Source organism: Erythrolamprus reginae, chromosome 5 (assembly GCF_031021105.1).
Source record: "Erythrolamprus reginae isolate rEryReg1 chromosome 5, rEryReg1.hap1, whole genome shotgun sequence".
Taxonomy (NCBI): domain Eukaryota; kingdom Metazoa; phylum Chordata; class Lepidosauria; order Squamata; family Dipsadidae; genus Erythrolamprus; species Erythrolamprus reginae.
This window is the reverse complement of record NC_091954.1, coordinates 66,865,734-66,887,281: the sequence shown is the minus strand read 5'-3', so window position 1 is coordinate 66,887,281 and position 21,548 is coordinate 66,865,734. Positions and strand designations below refer to the sequence as shown.

Below are 21,548 nucleotides of genomic sequence, written 5' to 3'. Positions count from 1 at the left end.
TGCTTGGCTAGCTCTGGAATTGCTGTATCCATGTAAGAATCTGCTCTGGTAAGCCCTTTAAAAATACATTTGATAACAAATAGGCAGAAGAGGCATAAAATTGACAAAGTACTCTAAAAGAAAGAAAAATAAATAAAATTATCCTATGTTGCAGTCTAATTCTTAAAAGAACACTGCAATTTTAACTTCAACTCTGGTTTATGAAGTCTCCGGATTTTTTTTAAAAAAGGAAAGGTAAAAGATAGGTCAGATAGGCATATTATATCAAAGCTCTCATTTCCCCACCTATTATACAGAAGCCTAAAGAGTTGGGTATATATTTTAAAAACAAATGGGATTTTTATATTGACCATTCCTTTTCTTGACATATGATATATATTCCTTTTTATGATTTCTATAATCCAGGGAGCTATTAATCTGAGGAGGTGTATTGGCAAAATTGTGGTGAATAATAATAGAAAACATTATTCTTTAATAACAATATAAATGTACAACTCTCCTTCATTAATTGCTTAGGGAAACATGAATGAAACCTATTGATACGCAACCCCAACAACTTTTACATTGGCTGATGGACATGCTGCTAAGTAAGAAATGTGTCTTGAAGGAATCTACCAACATACAGAGGTTTACCCTCAATCTGATTAAATAATTAATCATTTTATTCTATCTATTCATTTTATGCATGTTGCAACTGCACCAAAGACAAATTCCTTGTGTGTCCAATCACACGTGGCCAGTAAAGAATTCTATTCTATACTAAACTTAAAAATATGAACCAGAACATCTATAAAGAGGCTTTCTACAAGGCCTGTACTGATATTATGAAAAAATTAAAAAATCCTACCACTAATCATTAAACAGAAAGTAGAAAAATAACAAATTACTGAATATATTCATAATATATCTAAATAACCTATTTTAGAAATCCAAACCATGAGTTGAAAACAAACAATGACAAAATATGTAATTAAGAAGAAATTGTTAATATAATGCTAGCATTAAAAATGGCAAAATTAAATGTACATTAAATGTACATCATACATATACACACTTATATTGTACATGAAAGAACATTCTCCCTGTATTCATAATAAATTATAAACTACATGTTAGGAATCATTATTTTGATATTGTCATCAGAAAAATGATATCTACTTCCTTAACAGCAATCGCCAAATATTCTTTTACTCTTAGGAAAGATGGAATTTCAGCAAAAAGGAAATCTGGAAGATGTGCTAAATTTTGAATGCAAAAAACAGATTTTTTAAAAGGTGAATCAGAACGGAGAAATTAAGATGGAAAAATGTGAAGGAGTAGCATACAATGATCTTATAGAGCAGTGATAACAACAACAACAGAGTTGGAAGGGATCTTGGAGGTCTTCTAGTCGAACCCCCTGCTTAAGCAGGAAACCCTACACTACTTCAGACAGATGGTTATCTAAAATCTTCTTTAAAACTTCCAGTGTTGGGGCATTCACAACTTCTGGAGGCAAGCTGTTCCACTGATCAACTGTTCTGACTCTCAGGAAATTTCTCCTTAGTTCTAAGCTACTTCTCTCCTTATTTAGTTTCCAACCATTGCTTCTTGTTCTACCCTGAGGTGCTTTGGAGAATAGGTTGACTCCCTCTTCTTTGTGGAATACTGCTATCATGTGTCTCCTGTCCTTCTTTTCCTTGGACTAGCCCGGTTCCTGCAACCGTTCTTCATGTATTTTAGCCTCCAGTCCCCTAATCATCTTTGTTGCTCTTCTCTGCACTTTTTCTAGAGACTGATGGCTAACCTTTTTCAAGAACGAATGCATGCACCTGAACCCCCAAAACGCAATGCATGTGTGCCCCCCCCACTCTCCATATCCACACATGAATGCCAGAGACCTGATGACCAACCGGCTGGCACACATATATGTGGTGGGGCTGAACAAGGGTGACGGCTTGCATGCCCAGAGAGAGCACTGCGTGCCACAGGTTTGTCATCACGGCTATGGAGCACAGATTTAAGGACTCATCAGTCACAATCAAAGTGATTGGTGATTAATATGTTGGGAACTATATTTATTCCAATAAAGAGGAAAAAATAGAAGATGCCAACCCTTCCATAAGTGTATATGACTTTTAATGACAGGATCCTACTCTTAAAAAATGAGGGAAAAGCTACTTAGATTGAATGTTAAACTGCAGGAACAATAATTTTGCAATGTTTTTCATTTGTGACAAATCATCTAACCTGCATTGAGTAGTAAAAAGAAAATAAACAGAAGGATATAGCTTTTTCCTGAAAAAAATGTTGATTAAATGAGAGGTAGATTTAAGGGACATTTGGATTTACTACATGTCTCAGAATGATTTCTGACATAAACTGTTTCAACTCCTACCCTCAAAACATCACTACAGCACTGCACACCAAGACAACTAGACACAAGAAAAGTTTTTTCCTGAATGCCATCACTCTGCTAAACAAATAATTCCTTCAACACTGTCAAAGAATTTACTAAGTCTCCACTTCTATTTCTACTAGTTTTTCTCATCATTCCTATCATCCTCTTCTTCCCACTTAGGACTGTATAACTGTAACTTGTTGCTTGTATCCTTAAGATTTTTATTAATATTGTTTCTTCATTGCTTATTTGACCCCTGTGACAATCATTAAGTGTTGTACCTCCTGATTCTTGACAAATGTATATTTCCTTTTATGTACACTGACAGCATCTGCACCAGACAAATTCCCTGTGTGTCCAGTTACAATTGGCCAATAAAGAATTCTGTTTGCAATATATTGGATATTTCATACTTGTTGCACACATTTTACCTACAAACAAATAATCCCCACTCCCACTGTGGTGAGGTATCAGATTCTCCCCACCACCACCACGTATGGAACAGCACTATGAGCCTTAATCATTTCTGGAGTGCCTATTATTATTCTTATTATTATTATTATTCTTATTATTATTATTATTATTACTATTATTATTATTTTGTCAATACAGCAAACGAGATCACTATGCTGGATTTCGTATTTCATCACCAGTCGGGCGCTTCCCAAGCACCTAGGACTCCGTGATGTAGTGGCGAATTATGTGTGCCCATCCCAGTAAAGCAGCCTTTTGCAATTGACAGGTGGAGATTTTGTCAATTCCGATCGTTTTCAAATGTCTGCTGAGATCCTTTGGCACTGCGCCCAGTGTGCCAAGTACCACTGGGACCACTTTCACTGGCTTATGCCAGAGTCTTTGCAGCTTGATTTTTAGATCTTCGTGTTTCACTAATTTTTCTAGCTGCTTCTCCTCAATTCTGCTGTCCCCTGGGATTGCGATGTTGATGATCCATTATTATTATTATTATTATTAATATGTGGAACAACACTATGAGTCTTAATCACTACTGGAGTGCCTATTATTATTATTATTATTATTATTATTATTATTATTATTATTATTATTATTATTATTAATTAGATTTATATGCCGCCCCTCTCCGAAGACTCCATTTCCCACCCGAGTATGGCTTCTCTTTCTGCATCTGGCTTCGCCTAGTAAATCTCGGGGATTCTACTTCCTAACAAAGCAGAGCCTACCAACCCAAAGTCTGCTCATCCTCGGAAAGCAGGGTTTTACTACAGGCAACCTGGAAAGAACCTTCGCTTGGTCCTTCCCAGGCAGTTGAAATATTCAACCCGCGAAGTCCAGCGGATCGGGAGAGCCTGAACTGGTCGGGGGAGAAAAAAAAGACCGTTCCAATTCAAGCGGAAATTCGGATTTATTTATTTTTTTTAAGAGTGCTGCCTCGGTGAAAGGGAAACGGGAGGGTTTTGAGGGGGGGGGGGGGTTGTTTTTACTGACGTTAATGTAAATCGCAATTCGCGCCTTCACAAACCCCCCCCCCCACGAACCCTAACAACCTGCGCACTATATGGTGCCTCTGCCTGCCAACATGCCTGCACGCCTGCAAACGTGTCAGCACATGTGGTTTTTTTCTTTTCTGAGGCAAACACACACACACACACACACACACACACACACACAGAGGCATGGAAGCGCGCGTCTCGCCCCGCGTTCCCTCCCTTCCCTTCCGTTCCCTCCCCCCCCCTTTCCTCTCCTTGCGCGAGCCCGCCTAGGGTGGCTACTGTGGCAGAGATTGGTGTGTTTTTCTCCATCTGCGTCACATGGCTGCCTCTCCCCCCTCCCCCCTCGCTCTCTCTCTCTCTCTCCTCGCCCTTCCCTTCCCTATCGCGGCTCGCCACTCCGGCTCAGGTCACTTTGACAAGCTCGCGCTCCCCTCTTCTTCGTCTTCTTCCTCCTCCTCAGCGCAATTAGCATATTAATCAGCCCGGCGATCGGATCCCCGAGTCGGGTCGGAGCTCGGGGAAGAGGAGGAGTGGGGGGGAGAGAGTCGTCTCGCGGAGCCCAGCCAGGCCGAGGCAGCCCCACAGCCCTGCCCAGCTCGGGACTCACCGACGAGCCGAGGAGGGAGAGAGAAGGAGCGAGCGAGCTGCCCCATTGACTGCGGTCCCCAGCGGGGAGGCCCCCACCGTCGTTGGAGGGCGGGTGTGTGTGTGTGCAGCGATTGGGGGTCTTCTCTCTCTCTCTCTCAGAGCGGCGGATGCCAGAACCCGCCGAGCGGGCACGTCGCATCTTTGCTGCGCCAGGCCGGGCATGTGAAGATGTCAGTAGGCTGTGCATGCCCAGGTGAGTCTTTAAGGCGAGAAGGGCTGGGGGGGGGGGGCGTCCATCCTTTCTCTCTCTCCCCCTCCCGAGTCCGGGGACTCTTCCTTCCCTCCTGCCCCTGCCCGGGGCCCCCTCTCTGCAGTTGGGATCAGTGGGGGGAAAACAACCTCGGAGCGATCCTCCTTCCAGGAGGAGACCAGGGAGGGAGGGAGGAAAGGGCATTGGGGAAATTTAGGTCGTCCCCCAACCAGCACGGGAATTCGGTTTTCTGGCAGGGTGGGGGGGGCAACCTGGTATTGTTTTGGGTTGGAGGCCCGCAGTGCCTGTGCTGTTGATCTCGGGGTTTTTTTTGGCTTGCCATGAACTGTTGGGAAAGAAGTCGTGGGTTCCTGGCAGGGAGGTGAATATATGTGGAAGAAGTTACTATGGAAGGGGGGAATATCCCTTCTCTCCGGGAAGGAAAGGGGGACTTGGGGGACTTATGCTGCAGATAATCCGAAGAGGTGCTGAGCTATGAATGGCTATATTCATTGATTGATTTGATTGATTGATGGATTGGACTTTTATGCCATCTCCAAGAACTCACAACATATAATAAAACAATTTTTTAAAATCTATCTATCTATCTATCTATCTATCTATCTATCTATCTATCTATCTATCTATCTATCTATCTATCTAATCTTATCTATCTATCTATCTATCTATCTAATCTTATCTATCTATCTATCTATCTATCTATCTATCTATCTATCTATCTATCTATCTATCTATTTGTTTATATATTCAATTTTTATGCCCCCCTTCTCCTTAAGACTCAGGGCGGCTTACAACATGTTAGCAATAGCCCTTTTTAACAGAGCAAGCATATTGCCCCCATAATCCGGGTCCTCGTTTTACCCACCTCAGAAGGATGGAAGGCTGAGTCAACCTTGAGCCTTGAGAGACTTGAACCGCTGACCTACAGATCTACAGTCAGCTTCAGTGGCCTGCAGTACAGCACTCTACCTGCTGTGCTATATTACCAAAATAGTTGGACCCTCAGTGGGTCCTATTTTATGGGGCTACTCTGCTTTGGCCAGGAGGGTTTGTGGTTCATAGCAGGAGGCGGTTGATTTTCTGTGATCTGGCTTCTCTCTTCCAAGGCGGACAGTTGACATCGCTTCAGTTTTAGGATCATCGAATGCCCATTATTTGAAAGCAGGCCCAAGTTCTCAAGGATGTGGTTAATTGAGTTTGCTCTGTTTGTGTCAGCTTTGCTCCCTGGTGGAGGAGGAGCTGTGTGAAAGGATAGCTCTTTGCACTGCTAGGTTGGCCTTTTGTGGCCTTGGCAGGGGGTGCGGGGGAGAGGGTTGATAAAGTCTGTTTATGTGGAGGATGGACAGGCATCTTCCACCTTTAAGAAATGGAACCTGCCTAGCTTTTAAACATGGTTGGCATAGATACAGACTCATCGTTGCTGAATAGATTATAATGGACTCTATAATGGCTCTTTCACCCTGAAACCTAGAAGGAAATGCTACACTGTTGGGTGGTTGTTGTTGTTGTTTTAAAGTCAGCATTTATCTTGAGTCAAGCTTCACTTCTAGTGACTTTATGGACATGTCTTGATTGTTTGCTTGGCAACAGCGTGGAAGCCTTCTGTTGTTGTCTTCTCAATTGAGCCGACCTTGCAATTTCATGGTCATTTCCCATTCAAGTGTCAACCAAGGCTAGCATTGCTTAGCTTTCGGAGATCATTCAAGACAGTTGGATACTGACATTATGGTGTTTCTTCTACTGCCCTACAACTTCGCTCTTGGGAGCTTTTGGCTTATTTTAAGCTGCCTGGAGCACCTTAAGCTTCCCACAGTGAGATAGGTGGCAAATAAATTTAATAGATAATAAATAATGTTTCCTAGAGCAGTGTTTCCCAAGCTTGGCAACTTGAAGATATCTGGACTTCAACTCCCAGAATTCCCCAGCCAGCGAATGCTGGCTGGGGAATTCTGGGAGTTGAAGTCCAGATATCTTCCAAGTTGCCATGGTTGGGAAACACTGTCCTAGAGGACATATAAGTCCTCTAAAAAATTGAATTTGGGATGAGACATGTTTCAAAATTGGGAAATGCAATTCAGGTATTACTCTTCCAGGTAATTATTTCAGCTTCTCGGCTTTGAAATAAATGAAACCTTGCACGAGGATAGCTCTTTTCAACAGGCCAGTCTGATATATTTGGACAGCTTTCGCTCCAGGTATGAGGGACGATCTCCTCTACTGCAGTTTGACAGAGATATAGTTTCTCTGGGTGAGAATTCCTGGAGTTCTTGAAAAGCATTCGGCTCCACGCTGAGATTCTGCCAGCTGTGGACCATCCAGGCAGTGCTTTCCATGTTGTCTGTCTCAATGCGTCATGTTCCTTGCTCCAAATAGAGGTAAATTCGTTCTAGGTGTCTGGAACAGCACAACCAGAGGTGGGCTGCTAAGGTGGAAAGGTGAGGTGTGGTCGTCCCCATGGCCCTGAGTGCTAGCGGAGCCCAGCGCAGTGGACCAGAATACCTCCGGAACCGCCTTCTACCACACGAATCCCAGCGGCTGATAAGGTCCCACAGAGTTGGCCTTCTCCGGGTCCCGTCGACCAAACAATGTCGTTTGGCGGGCCCCGGGGGAAGAGCCTTCTCTATGGCGGCCCCGGCCCTCTGGAATCAACTCCCCCCCCGGAGATTGGAACGGCCCCCAGCCTCCTTGTCTTTTGTAAGTTACTTAAGACGCACCTATATCGCCAGGCATGGGGGAACTAAGGCTTATTATATTTCACGTTTGGTGTGTATGTGCTGTATGGTTTTTAATTGTTGGGGTTTTTATATATTTTATTATTAGATTTGTCCTATTGTTATACTGTTTTTTATTGCTGTTGTGAGCCGCCCCGAGTCTTCGGAGAGGGGCGGCATACAAATCTAATAAATAATAAAATAATAATAATACTAGTGTGCCTTTTGTCCCCTGTCCAATTGTCTCTCCTTATCTCATATCTCATATACCTTTTCTTCCTTTCATATATCTTCTCCTCTATTTTTATATCTTTTCTTTATATATAATACTTCATGTCTATTCTCTTCAATATGTATTGTGTATTGGACAAAATAAAAACACAAATAAATAAATAAATAAATAAATAATAAAAAAAAAAATTCTGCTACTGCACCTGGGCAGGTAGCGAAATCGCACACGGACTCCCCTGGGTGCATCTGTGTGTCCGTGCGCAATTTCGCTACCTGCCTAGGTGCAGTAGCAGAATTGCGTTGGATTCCGCTAGCACTCAGAGCCACGGGGGAGACCACACGTCACCGTTCCTCCTTAGCAGCCCACCTTTGAGCAAAACCCTCCCTCCCTCTCTCCCAGAAAGCCAGAACCTCATGCCTGCCCTGATGCTGGGTTATTTTGAGTGGCTCACCTCTCTTGATTCCGCCATTGCCCCCTACCTGTTGTCGGCCTGAATCTGTTTCCTTAGCTTGCAGCAACCTCTGCTTTAGACCTTTCCTTTCCTGTTTCCCTTCCCCCACACCACCACCACCGCCACTACTACCTCCTTGTCCTCCTCCTCCATCTCCCGCTGGAAGCTGCCAGAGCGGCTGCTGCTTCCTCAAGCAGAAAGTCACGTGTCCTCCCTCCAAAGCCAGGCCAAACATTTAAAGCACCAGGCACAGCATGGGCTGCTCCCCCACCCAACTTCCTTTCACACTTTTCCAGGATTTCACCTCTCTCTCCTCCTTCCCCCTCCCTCCCTGAAATAGGGGCCTGGCAGGATAAGCTCCGTAGAACCAGCATCCTGCTCCCAGGCTGCTGCTTTGGACATACCTGATTTCTCCCAGGGAATTTCACACTCATGTGAGCTTCGAGGTTAATTCTTGCTGCGTCTGTAGCTAAACGTTCACAAATGTCTGTAGAGCAGTGTTTCCCAACCTTGGGCAACTTGAAGATATCTGGACTTCAACTCCCAGAATTCCCCAGCCAGCAAATGCTGGCTGGGGACTTCTGGGAGTTGAAGTCCAGATATCTTCAAGTTGCCAAGGTTGGGAAACACTGCTGTAGAGGTTAATGCCATTTTTGCAGTACAGTGTTCCCTCGCTTTTCGTGGGGGATGCGTTCTGAGACCACCCGCGAAAGTCGAATTTCCCGCGAAGTAGAGATGCGGAAGTAAATACACTATTTTTGGCTATGAACACTATCACAAGCCTTCCCTTAACACTTTAAACCCCTAAACTGCAATTTTCCATTCCCTTAGCAACCATTCAGATTATTACTCACCATGTTTATTTATTAAAGTTTATTAAAAAAAATATTTATTAAAGGCAGATGAAAGTTTGGTGATGACATATGATGTCATAGGGTGGGAAAACCGTGGTATAGGGGGGAAAAACCGTGAATTATTTTTTAATTAATATTTTTGAAAAACGTGGTATAGACTTTTCGCGAAGTTCGAACCTGCGAAAATCGAGGGAACACTGTATTTGGATTTTTTTTAGCTGAGCCTCCAGAGTGGCGGAGCTGTGAGGCAGCCAGGATTTTGTTAAATCTCACCTTTCCTAAAGCATTGCATCTGAAACAAAAAACGCGGCGTTGTTACTACGCCTAGCCCCAAGTTATGATGTAATCGTGTTTATAGATAAGGTATTATAATCGTCCTGGGATTCCGAGGGCCTCCTAGAAGAATCAAATCCAGTTGAATGCGCTCTTTAAAAAAAAACAAAAACCCAGTGCAGATAAGAAGTAAACTGCTGGGTTTTATATTTTTGTGTATGATTTTTTTTCTTCCTTCTCAAATTGAAGCTTTCCTTGTGATTTTGCTCTTGGAGTTCATGACAGACTGTTTATTGGAATGAAGAACAAACAAGCTCTGCTTCTGGCTTTCTGCCAGCCAGAAACATTTAATGAACCTCTCATGTGGCTGCTCTTCTGGGGAGGGGGAGCATTCACATGGAGGAGTTTCCAGCTGTGGGTGTCTGCCTTTAAAGAGGAAGCAGTGGCATTTCTAAGTTATAACAAAAGGGCTGCCTCCATTGGTCATTTCTACATATGGCGTAGCTCTGTATTTCTTCTACTCTCCAAAGGATACTAGCGAGTTCTTTAGAGTGGAGGAAAATGTCTGATCCCAGCATTTGATCTGTTCATTTGCTTTTTGCCTTACAGTTCCCAAATTCAGATTTAAAAAAAAAACGTTTACCATTTTTAAAGGGAAAATAATGGCAGAAGTGTATAATGCAGAAGGAGGGTATAACCGATTGAAGCTGGTGCTGGACATGTTATCCCTTTGTCACAGTTCACTCAGTGGAGTTACTCTGCAGAGTCCACGATGATGATTTTATTTTATTTTTCAATATATATTTATTAAATTTTTCCATTTTTTAAAAAAAAGTACATAATCATATTTACAGTAGAATCTACATCATATATACATTCCTATCGACATTGTCTTCTAATTCCTTTTAGATTTCTTGATATTTTATTTCGATGTTTCTTTTGAGTTTCTTTTTTTTGTCCATTGGTACCATTTTGTCCAGGTTTCATAATACAGTAGTCCAATTCTTTTCGATTATTAAGTTCCATTGTCAATCTGTCCATCTCTGTACAGTCGTATATTTTCTTGATGATCTCATTGTCTTCAGGTATTTGCGGATTTTTCCAGTTCTGTGCAAATACAATCCTTGCAGCTGTTGTAATATGCAAGCTTAGATATTTTACATTTTTAGAATAGGTACCTCTCATAATACGCAGTAGAAAAAACTCTGGCGTATATTCTATTTTTCTATTTGTTATTTGACACAACCAATTATTTATTTTTCCCCAATATTTAGTTGTCTCTGGACATAACCACCATAGATGAAAGAAGGTGCCTTGAGTGTTTTTACATTTCCAACCAGTATTCTCTCTAATTTTTTTTTGGGGTGGGCGGAAAAGTATAGTGTCTGAGCGGCAGTCCCTTTGGGACTGGGCGACACAGAAATAATAATAAAATTTCCCTCTCGGCTTCTGGGCAGGTTTGGAAAACTCTGAGTTGATGATGATTTTTAAGTGAGCGATTGCTCACTGCTCAGCTTAGAGGGAACTATGTTTCCAACACATTGGACTATAATTTTTGTGCATTTTAGCTAGTCTTTTGGGTGGAAGATGCCAACGGTATAGCATTTTATATTGGTTTTCTTTGTATATTGTGGATTTTGTTATTTTGATATTTCTCTTCCAAATCTGTTCCCATTCCTCTCTATATATATTAGGGCCAAAGCTTTTCACCCAGGCAATCATTGTACCTTTAACTATGATGATTTTCATGCAGTGGCTGTGGGGGGACGGATTGGGGGGGTGGGAGTAAGAATTTCTACAATTGGACACAATTGAACAGAAGTGACTTCAGTTCAAGGGGATTGTCATGGCTAGTGTCCTCTAAAGCCATTTTAAAGGGTTGCATTGAGTCAGGCAAAAAAAAAGTCTGCTTGGAAAATAACCAAAATGTTTACATTTGTGAATAGTTTTTGTGTTCATGTTTCTAATATGAAAAATTGGCAATTTTGAGTTCATTGTATATCGCATGGTTATCTGCTGAATCTTATTTTCTAAATGCATTCATTGATCTGCAAGTATCTTTGCTATAATATTGGTGGCTTGATTATCTGCTTTTCTAAACATTAATCTACAAAATATGAGATTGTCTTCTGGGAATAGTAAAATATAGGAATGTCTACCTTGATATGAAACGTAGAAAGAGAATACTTCCAAACTCAGTAAATCTGTATATTTCTAAAGATTTTAATACACATGTTTTACAAAGTGCCTTTGAATTTCTTCTTCAAATTTTACCTTTTAAGCACTATCAAGTGTTGGTTAGATCTTGTACCTTTAGCCATTGTTCACAGGGTTCTAAACAATGTCGTTTGGCAGGGCCCAGGGGAAGAGCCTTCTCTGTGGTGGCCCCGGCCCTCTGGAACCAACTCCCCCCAGAGATTAGAACAACCCCCACCCTCCTTGCCTTTCATAAGCTCCTCAAAACCCACCTCTGCCGTCAGGCATGGCGGAACTAAGATATTCTTTTCCCCCTAGGCTTCTACAATTTATGCATGGTATGTTTGTATGTATGATTGGTTTTATAACAAGGGTTTTTAGCTGTTTTAGTATTGGATTTTTACATTCTGTTTTTATCACTGTTGTTAGCCGCCCCGAGTCCACGGAGAGGGGCGGCATACAAATCCAATAAATAAATAAATAAATAAACATACATACGTACAATCAAAACAAAATAAATCATTATGCCTTATACATAGAGTAGTTTTGGTATCAAAACTTAATAAACATACCTGCTAGATTGCAGGATAATTGGTGTTTGCAGCTTATTCATTTGTAACAATTTTGGTTCGTATTTACTAATACACATAAATCTGTGGCTTCGTGCATGATTTTGCTACCTCCACAGTGCAAAATCGCACTGGTCCCGCAAGAACTTACGAGCCGCAGCAGCAAACGCAATTTAGCATTCCAGCTTGTAGCCCACCACTGGGTAAAACTTACTCTAGCTTTTTGTTAGTGTGCTCCTGAGGATTCCCAAGTTAGGATTGGGCTACAAGAGCTTTCTCCTCTTAATGTAAAAGTGTCACATATTCCTGAGAATTCAGATAACCTTCCTCGCAAAGCTTTTCTTACATTTTCACATTAATCTACATTTTTATGAATTAGCGTGAATTAATTAACATTCTCTATGAAGTGGGGTGGGTGGATTATAATACATTTGGAAATAAAAATCTTTAAAGGGTGGAACGGTGAAGAAATACCATATTACCTTATTTCACACCAAAAATCTTGTTATGAAACCATTCCTCCTCACTTGCATTTTCTTCAATGGCAGAGTATGTAATGCAGTATTGTGTCCCAATGTGGTGGCATTCTAGATTATTTTAGTCCTTTATCCTGACTTTATAATCACAGACAGAAAATATCACTTGGAGGCATTACACTTTAAAACCGAATTGTCAGCAGTCATACTGTAAATTATGGCTGAACTCCTTCCATTGCAAAGTCCTACCACCACTTTCCTAAACTAGGGTTACTACTGCTTGAGTAGAATAACAGTGTATCATTCATCTTTAGATGACACATCACAGCAGAAGATCTGATCAACCAAGGATCTGATCCAGTGGTTGAACTGTATTCTGTGAATGAAATACCAATACTAAATTATTGTAAATATTATTTCTGAATTGATTTTTGTTCTAAGTTGTCAAGATGGGTTAGGAGAGAGATCAAGGAAATAAAAGAGATCCATCCTTTGTTCCTTTTCGCATAGTATTTTTACAATATATTTGACCAAGCAAGAGTGAAATTGTCCACAGATTCAGCACAAGAGGAGCTTGAGTAAGTTTCTGTGCAAGAGCTTAGAAATTCTACTATTACTTCTAGAGCAGGGATAGGCAAATAGGAGCTCTCTAGTTTTGGGGGACTACAACTGAGTGCTTACAATTGTTTACCATCTTTCATGCTAACTGGAGAAGCTGTAGAATACTTGGAGGCCAACCACATTGCTCACTCCTCTCCAGAAATGTATTTAATTTCTAAAGCAGTGATTTTCAACCTTTTTTGAGCCACGACACATTTTTTACATTTACAAAACCCTGGGGCACATTGAGTGGGGTGGGGGGGGTGTGGCTAAAAAAAGTTTGGACAAATTTTTTCTCTCTCTCTTCCTCCCTTTCGCTCTATTTCTCTCTCCCTCCCTCTTTCTCTCCCTTCTTTTTTCTCTCTCTCTCCATCCTTTCTTTCTCTCTCTTCCTTCCTCTCTCTTTTGCTCTCTTTCTCCCTACCTCCCTCTATGTCTTTCTCTCTCCCACCTTCCCTCTCTTTCTCTCTCTCTCTTTCTCTCTCTTTCTTTCTCTTGTTCTCTTTCTCTCTCTTGTTCTCTTTCTCTCTTGCTTTCTCTCTCTCTCTTGCTTTCTTTCTCTCTCTCTCTTTCTCTCTCTCTTGTTTTCTTTCTCTCTCTTGCTTTCTTTCTCTTTCTCTCTCTCTCTCTCTCTCTCTTTCTTTCTCTCTCTCTTGTTTTCTTTCTCTCTCTGAGCTTCGCGGCACACCTGACCATGTCTCGCGGCACACTAGTGTGCCATGGCACACTGGTTGAAAAACACTGTTCTAAAGCACCCCCATTTTTTAAAGGACCAGAAGCTAAAGCTTCCAATCTGAAGACAATGCACAATGAATAAGAATTTTCTCCTCCAGTAAAGAACAGACTGAGATGTAATTTTATTTCCTTTTAAATGAGAAACCAGTCTTCAAAAAGAAATACTAATTTTAACTCTTTAAAGGCTGAAATGATTTATGTAGGCCAGGGGTCAGGAAGCTGCAGCTCTGGAGCCACATGGGGCTCTTCGGGCCCTCTGCCGTGACTCCTTGCCCCTAGCTCCTCTTATTCTTTTTTTGAACTCCAGCCCAAAGCAGCAGAATGCGAAGGCTCCCTTGCGCATAAATGTGTCACGAAAGCAGGTACAGGGCTACTTTGCTCCTGCACTCTCCTCCTCCTTTCATGACCCTCTGGCCAGCTGTGGTTTAGCCAAGAGTGTGCGCATACGTGGGAAGACCCTCCACAAGCGAGTGCCAAAGCACAGCAAAGGCGCAGGCAGGGTGGGCGGTCGCTTGCTTAAGGAGGGTCTTAACAGGATGCAGCTTCTCTTCTGCACTGGTGCTCCGGCCATTGCCTTGCCATGTCCTCGGAGAGGGACGGCATACAAATCCAATTAAATAAATAAATAAAATAAATGTCATCCTCCACGCCCAGCAGCTCTTTGGCTGAGTGCGGAAGGCGCGAACTCCAGCCCGATGCGGCACGAAGTGAAGGTTGCCTTACATTCAGTGAAGGCAGGGACAGGGCCCCTTCGCTCCTGCACTCTCCGACAACCCTCCTCCTCTTATGACGCCCTGGCCAGCTGTGGCTAAGCCAAGAGTGTGCGCAAGCATGGGGTGACCCTCCTTAAGTGAGCCGCTGCCGACCCTGCCACACCATTCCTAAGCGGGGTCTACGGAGAGGGGCGGCATACAAATCTAATAAATAAATAAAATAAATAAAAATAAATAAAAATAAAATAAAGCTTTGGTGCTCCCTTCAGGAGGGTCTCCCTCTGCGTGGCATCCCGACCCTGTGGAATCAACTCCCCCCAGAGATTAGGATTGCCCCACCCTCCTTGCCTTTCGCAAACTCTTTAAAACGTACCTCTGTCGTCAGGCATGGGGAAATTGATTCCCCTGGGCCATTTCAGTTTTATGTATGGTTCGTATGAGATGTATGATTGTTTTTATATTAAGGATTTTAAATTGTTTTAATCATTGGATTTGTACTGTTTTGTTGTTGTGAGCCGCTCCGAGTCTCCGGAGAGGGGCGGCATACAAATCTAATTAATAATAATAATAATAATAATAATAATAATAATAATAATAATGCTCCGGCTCAGCCACAGCTGGCAGGGGGTCACGAAAGGAGTGGGGGAGAGGAGAACAGTCCCCCAAAGGGAGGGGACGCACACACAGAGAGGGGGGGGCAAGGGGAGAGAGAGACACAGACATATACACACAGTGATACACAAAGAGCAGGGGTAAGAGAGAGAGACATACAGAGTGATACTTATCAGGAAAGGCTTAATGAACTCAATCTGTATAGTCTGGAGGGCAGAAGGAAAAGTGGGGACATGATCGAAACATTTAAATATGTTAAAGGGGTTAAATTGGGTTCAGGATAGAAGTGTTTTCAATAGGAAAGTGAACACAGGAACAAGGAGGGCACAATCTGAGGTTAGTTGGGGGAAAGATCAGAAGCAACGTGAGAAAATATTATTTTACTGAAAGAGTAGTAGATGCTTGGAACAAACTTCCAGCAGACGTGATGGGTAAATCCACAGTCACTCAAAATTTAAACATGCCTGGGATAAACATATATCCATCCTAAGATAAAATACAGGAAATAGTACTGTATAAGGGCAGACTAGATGGACCGTGGGGTCTTTTTCTGCTGTCAATCTTCTATGTTACTATGTTTCTATACATAGTGGGTGAGAAAGGGGAAGAGAGGGAGAGAGATACAGAGAGAGAGAGACGGGGTGAGAGGGGAAGAGAGGGAGAGGGACAGAGACACAGATACAGAAAGAGAAGGGAGAGAGACATAGAGAATGGTTTTGTGGCTGGGTAGGCTTGACTAGGGGAGTCAGGTGACTGGGTGGGAGTGAGTGACATTGAGTTAGCCACCCAGGTTTTGTGACTCCTGACGTGTGTGGTTTTTTTGTGGGAAACTGGTCTAAGTAGATTGCTGACCCTCAGACCTAGTTCTATATCCCACTCAGTTTACTTCTTTAAAGTAGTATAAACTACACAATAATTTCTGCTGATAGCATTAGGCATATTCAAGATAAGAACGAGGCAGTTGTTAACCTCATTTGACTTCGACAAGCATTTTGGCAAATAAACGATACTGTGCATTTTAACATAGACTCCATTATTGCAATAAATGCATTAGGAAACCACTTTTCCATTTGGAGCCACTAACCACTATTACAGAAATGCCAAATAGAAATGAGGGAAGCACACAGACAGATCCTTGATGGAAACTTGTAAATGACAAAAAATTTAAATAGATACGGTAGTATGAGGAGAGTACTTTAACTAGACTAATGTTGTTCAGTGGATGTCTGTACAAACACAAACTTGACTTAGGTTGTTTGATAAGAAAACAATATATATTTCCCAATGAAGTAATCCATCTACTTCAGGAGCATGTTTGCAACCATGTCCTGGCTAACTTTTTGTGTTGCACAGCTAAAATTGTCCACTAATTCTAATAAATTCCTCAAATTGCATAGTTTATACAGCACACTAAATAATAAACGAATCTCATTGGCTTAATTTACACAGCATTCTGAAGCACAACTAGCCAATCACGTTTTAGCTTACTAAGTTGCCTAAACCTCATCAGCAACAGTGTGTTTATATGATCTGTAAGAGATGCACAGGAATTACGTTTGGACTTTGTGGAAAACCCAGATAGAAACCGGAAAAATCTGCCCTGCTTATGGGTTTGAAAGGATCCAGAATATCCACATAAAGTGGTACCTGAAAAAACCCTGTGCAAATAAAATATTAACTGAGCAGTGTTGGGCCTTAGGGTTTAACTACTGGCTGTAATTACTCTCTTCATGTTGAGAGGGACAAATAATCCTGAGTCCAATTTAAGCAAATGCTGATGTTGTCTGATTTCTCCTAGCAGTGGACATTTGAAAGAGCGCTTGGCAAACCAAAAGGAAGGAGTTTTCTTATTATCCAAGCCACAGGATGGCAGTAGTTGCTGACAGGATTTCCTGCCCCATTCCTAGTGTCCCCCTCCCCCCTCTACAAGCGCAGGGCCTGACAACTGAATGTCGATCCTTTCTTTGGTTGTGACAGGAATTGACTGATCAGCTTCTTGCCTGAGCCTGATATCTGGCCTGAGAGAGTGACTGGCCCTAAGTCACCCAGCCAAAAACGTTTATCTGCTGGCACGTTAGCTGTTGCCCTAGCTCAGCTCCAATTATTATTATTACTTAAGACCCACCTATTACTACTTAAGACCCACCTATACCGCCAGGCATGGGGGATTTGAGACACCTTTCCCCCAGGCTTATTATAATTTATGTTTGGTATGTACGTGCTGTTTGGTTTTTAATTATGATAGGGTTTTTAGGGATTTTTTTAATATTAGATTTGTGCCAGTATAATATTGTTTTTATCGTTGTTGTGAGCTGCACCGAGTCTTCGGAAAGTGGCGGCATACAAATCTAATAAATTATTAAATTACTGTATTATTATTATTATTATTATTATTATTATTATTAATTAGATTTGTATGCCGCCCCTCTCCGCAGATTCGGGGTGGCTCACAATGTCCATGTGTGTGCTGGCCAGCTGATTTTTTACTTGCAGAGAGGCTCTGGGAGGACGTTTTTGAGTTCCAGAAAGCCTCCAGGGGGATGGGGGAGGGCATTTCTACCCTCTCTCCAGCTCCAAGGAAGCCTTTCGAGCCTGGGAAGGGTGAAACATGAGCCTGTTGGCCCATCAGAAGTTGGGAGACGGCCGTTTTCAGCCTCTGGAGGGTGAGGGAAGCGGTTTTTGCTCTCTCCAGGCATTGAATTATGGGTTTGGGCACTCATGCATGTGCAATAGTGTGTGCCCACGCTCTTTCGGCACCCGAAGAAAAAAAGGTTTGCCATCACTGCCCTAAGGCAATACTCAAACTCACAGTTTCCTGGCTTCTAGCCTGGTGCCTTAACCACTGGATCAAACTACCGGTAGCCCTCGGATGCCAATAGGAATTGTTGCCCAGGAAAAGAGAACTGGAGATATAGGACTTTGCTGCCTGCAATGGCCAGATTATAAAAGCAGTAGAAGGAGGATGGAGACAATAGGAGGTAAATGGAGGCAGGAGCAGTAAATACCCATTGGTGGGAGACGAGAGCGCTATCTTGTCCATGTGTGTAGCTTTTCCTGCGTATGTGCAGAACTGGAGCAGGAGTTAATTGGGAACTGTCACATGCTGGGTGCATGTGAGACCCTGCCAGCCAGACTGCAGCAACTCACTCTGCTCTGCCGCTTGGCTGCCTAGGGGATTCAAACAGCCAATCGCCTGCAAAAGAAATACAAAAGAGCCTCCTTGCTTCCAGCCTGGGGCTCACTCGGCACCGCCTGGGCATGCACTAGTCTTGGGAATAGAGAGGGGGTGGGCAAGGCTGTGGGGGGGGGGGGCTGCAGGAGGCAGGAAGTGCTTCCTACTGGGACAGGCTAAAGCCGCAGCAAACTGGAATTCCCCTTTACCATCCAGCTAGTTCTCTTCCAATCACCCAGATTGTTTTCTGCTGAAAGAAGCTGATTGCAAACAAACTCCCAGGTCCCTCCTCGACCTGACCATCTGTCTTTCATATTGGAGAAGAACTTTCCTAAGCTGGCCTCCCCTCTCAAGAGCCATATCTGCAAAGATAAACTGACCTCTGAAAACCTATGCCGGAGCAGCTGGAAGAGGCAATTGCAGTAGGAAAAAAAACGACAAGAGGTGAAAGAGACTAAAAACATCTCCTTTCTCACGACTCTCAATATTTTACCCTCCCAAGGAGCTTTTCCAGCTCAGGATCTAAGTTTATTTCTTGGTGGAGGTTGGAGGAAGACATGCAAGTAATAATGGGAAGATAAATCAGTTTTGGGTTTAAAAATCCGACAGAACACTAGATACAATAAAGAAGACCTTACAACTGCATGGGAACCAAACATTGTTCACATTGCACTACACTACAAGCTACTTTTTATAATAATAATAACAACAACAACAACAACAATAATAATAACAGTTAGATTTATTGGATTTATAACTTTTATAATAATAATAATAATAATAATAATTATTATTATTATTATTATTATTATTATTATTATTATTATTATTATACTGTATTAGTGGTACAACAGTTGGTTCACATATGGCATAAAGCCATACAATTAAGCTGAGTGGGCAGTTTTCCCAGGATTGGAGGCTGCAGTTTGCGTCTCCAATCAGCATGAAGGTCAAAGTTGATGTCACTGGTAAGGAAGGTGCCCCATTTTTAGCCTTGGGAGAAGTAAGAGTAGGAATAGAGAGAGGAATCATTGGGGGACAAATTGTTCCCTCTCCTATATTAAAAAAACCCCTTTCTTAGATGCTAGGGTATGGTCCAAATCACTGCTAGCTTTTAGCAATTCCATTTTGGACTCTGGGGGATATATGAGTGGAAATTGAAAGAGTTTGCCTCCTAGTGGCTTTTTGTTCCGAACATCTTTTTAAGAAATAAAAAAGACATGCTGCTAAAATCAGCCATTTTGCCACCTGTATTCGGACCCCTTTTTAAGCTTGTCAACTTCTCTCTTGAATGTGATTCCCATATTTAGATTTCCTTAATCTAAATTATTTTCCCTTCAGGATCCATAGTTTGTGTTTTTTAGACTTCCTGCCCAGGAATTTTTAATTTCCACTAACTACCAATCTACAATAATGAAACACATTTTTAAATTTTATTTTCATGTATCCTGCACTTTTCCCTATATTTTGTTCTCTTTGTCACCTAATCCTTTCTGATTATACAGTGTTTACATACCACACTTTCTAAAACTGCCACAAATTTTTCCCGTACAATTATATTTTAGGGAAGCACATGAAATACCGTAATACAAGGTAAATCAGGCTTCCACTGCAATATCACCAAGCAATACAAGGTCTTGATTAAGATGTACTAATTATTTATCTGATTAGAACAATGCAATTATAAGGTTGAAAACAGAATAAATTTAGGTGGTTTGACCCTTTCTGATCCAGGAGCCTCATAGCAATCTTTAATATGGAGGTATAACATGAGGAAATCTCAACTTGCAGAATTGATTACAATAATATTCTAAATTTTGTTCCTTCACCTACTATAATATTTTTAAATAGTTGCTTGAATCCCAGATAAGTATTGCTGAACTTTATTCACTACTGTACACAACCTTTTCATTGGCTGAAAATTTTCATCATACATGGTTAAAGAGAAAATAAGATTCTTGTTTTATGTCATTCTATAGCTATTAACAGTCTTAAGGATGTTACCAGGAATTATACAGTACAGTGGAACCCCGACATAAGAGCTGCTCTACTTAAGAGCAACTCGAGATAAGAGCTGGGAGGGGAGAGATATTTTTGTTCTACTTACAAGCCCAAATTCGAGATACAAGCGCCAAGGAGCTGTCTCCTGAAGCCAAACGCTAACTTCCGCGTTCGGCTTCAGGAGACAGCTGCGAAGCGGCGCGCGTGTTTTAAAAGGTTGCAGCCGGCCTGGGGGGCTCGGGGGGGGGTGCTTGCAGCTTTCTTTCTTGCTCTTTTTCTTTCTCTCTTTTACCTTCCCTTCCTCTATTTCTTCTTTTCTTTCTCCTTCCCACCTTCTTCCCTCCCTCCCTTCACTCATTCCTCTCTTACTCTCCCCTTTCATAAGTTTCCTTGCTTCCTTCCTCTGTTCCTGTCCCTTCCCCCTTCCTTCCCTTCTTTCTTTCTTTCTTTCTTTCTTGCTCTTTTTCTTTCTCTCTTTTACCTTCCCTTCCTCTATTTCTTCTTTTCTTTCTCCTTCCCACCTTCTTCCCTCCCTCCCTCCCTTCACTCATTCCTCTCTTACTCTCCCCTTTCATAAGTTTCCTTGCTTCCTTCCTCTGTTCCTGTCCCTTCCCTCTTTCCTTCCTTCCTTCCCACCCTCCGTCCATTCATTCACCCATTCCTCTCTTGATCGCTTAAAGCCGGTCCCTGGTGCAAAAAGGGTTGGGGACCTCTGTCCTACAGGATTGGGTGGCAGAGAAGTTGAACATATGTAAATTTAAAAGTTTAAGAAAGTTTACAAGTTAAGTGAAAGAAACTTCATTATTCATTTATATGTACATGTACATTTCTTCATTAAAAACATGTCTTTCTGCATAATTTAGACTAACTTTGTGAGTTTTTTGAGGGCTGGAACCAATTAAAATTATTTACATTAATTCCTATGGGGAAAAGTCGTTCGAGATAAGAGCTGCTCGACTTAAGAGCCCAGGTCCGGAACGAATTAAACTCGTATCTCGAGGTACCACTGTAGTGTATGTTTGTTTCTTTGCAAAATATGCTTTGAAGTCATAGTTCTATGAAGCATTTTTCATGCAATAATACTGACTAAAGTGTTTTCACAAACACTATTGGTCCTGATTGCTAGGTAAGGTATGTTAGACAACAAAAATCCAGTAATCAATTAACAGTAGGTATCTCCCAAATGTATGGGGATACTGTGGGGTGTGTTTCATCTTAACAAAATAAATTTTAAGCTGTCAGAAA

The 21,548-nt window shown here is 41.9% G+C and overlaps 1 protein-coding gene across 4 annotated transcripts in view; it reads left to right on the top strand.

Moving 5' to 3' along the window:
* The first annotated feature begins 4,016 nt into the window (after positions 1-4,016).
* The window catches only part of LDB1 (LIM domain binding 1), a 97,248-nt gene continuing 79,716 nt past the window's right edge, over positions 4,017-21,548 (top strand). For 3 of the 4 annotated variants that reach the window (XM_070752918.1, XM_070752916.1, XM_070752915.1), the window contains exon 1: positions 4,225-4,690. In XM_070752918.1, coding sequence (XP_070609019.1) covers positions 4,666-4,690 — 25 coding nt within the window. In that variant the 5' untranslated portion in view covers positions 4,225-4,665. Of the gene's footprint in view, positions 4,691-21,548 lie in introns of all 4 variants that reach the window. The other variant, XM_070752917.1, reaches the window with a different exon arrangement.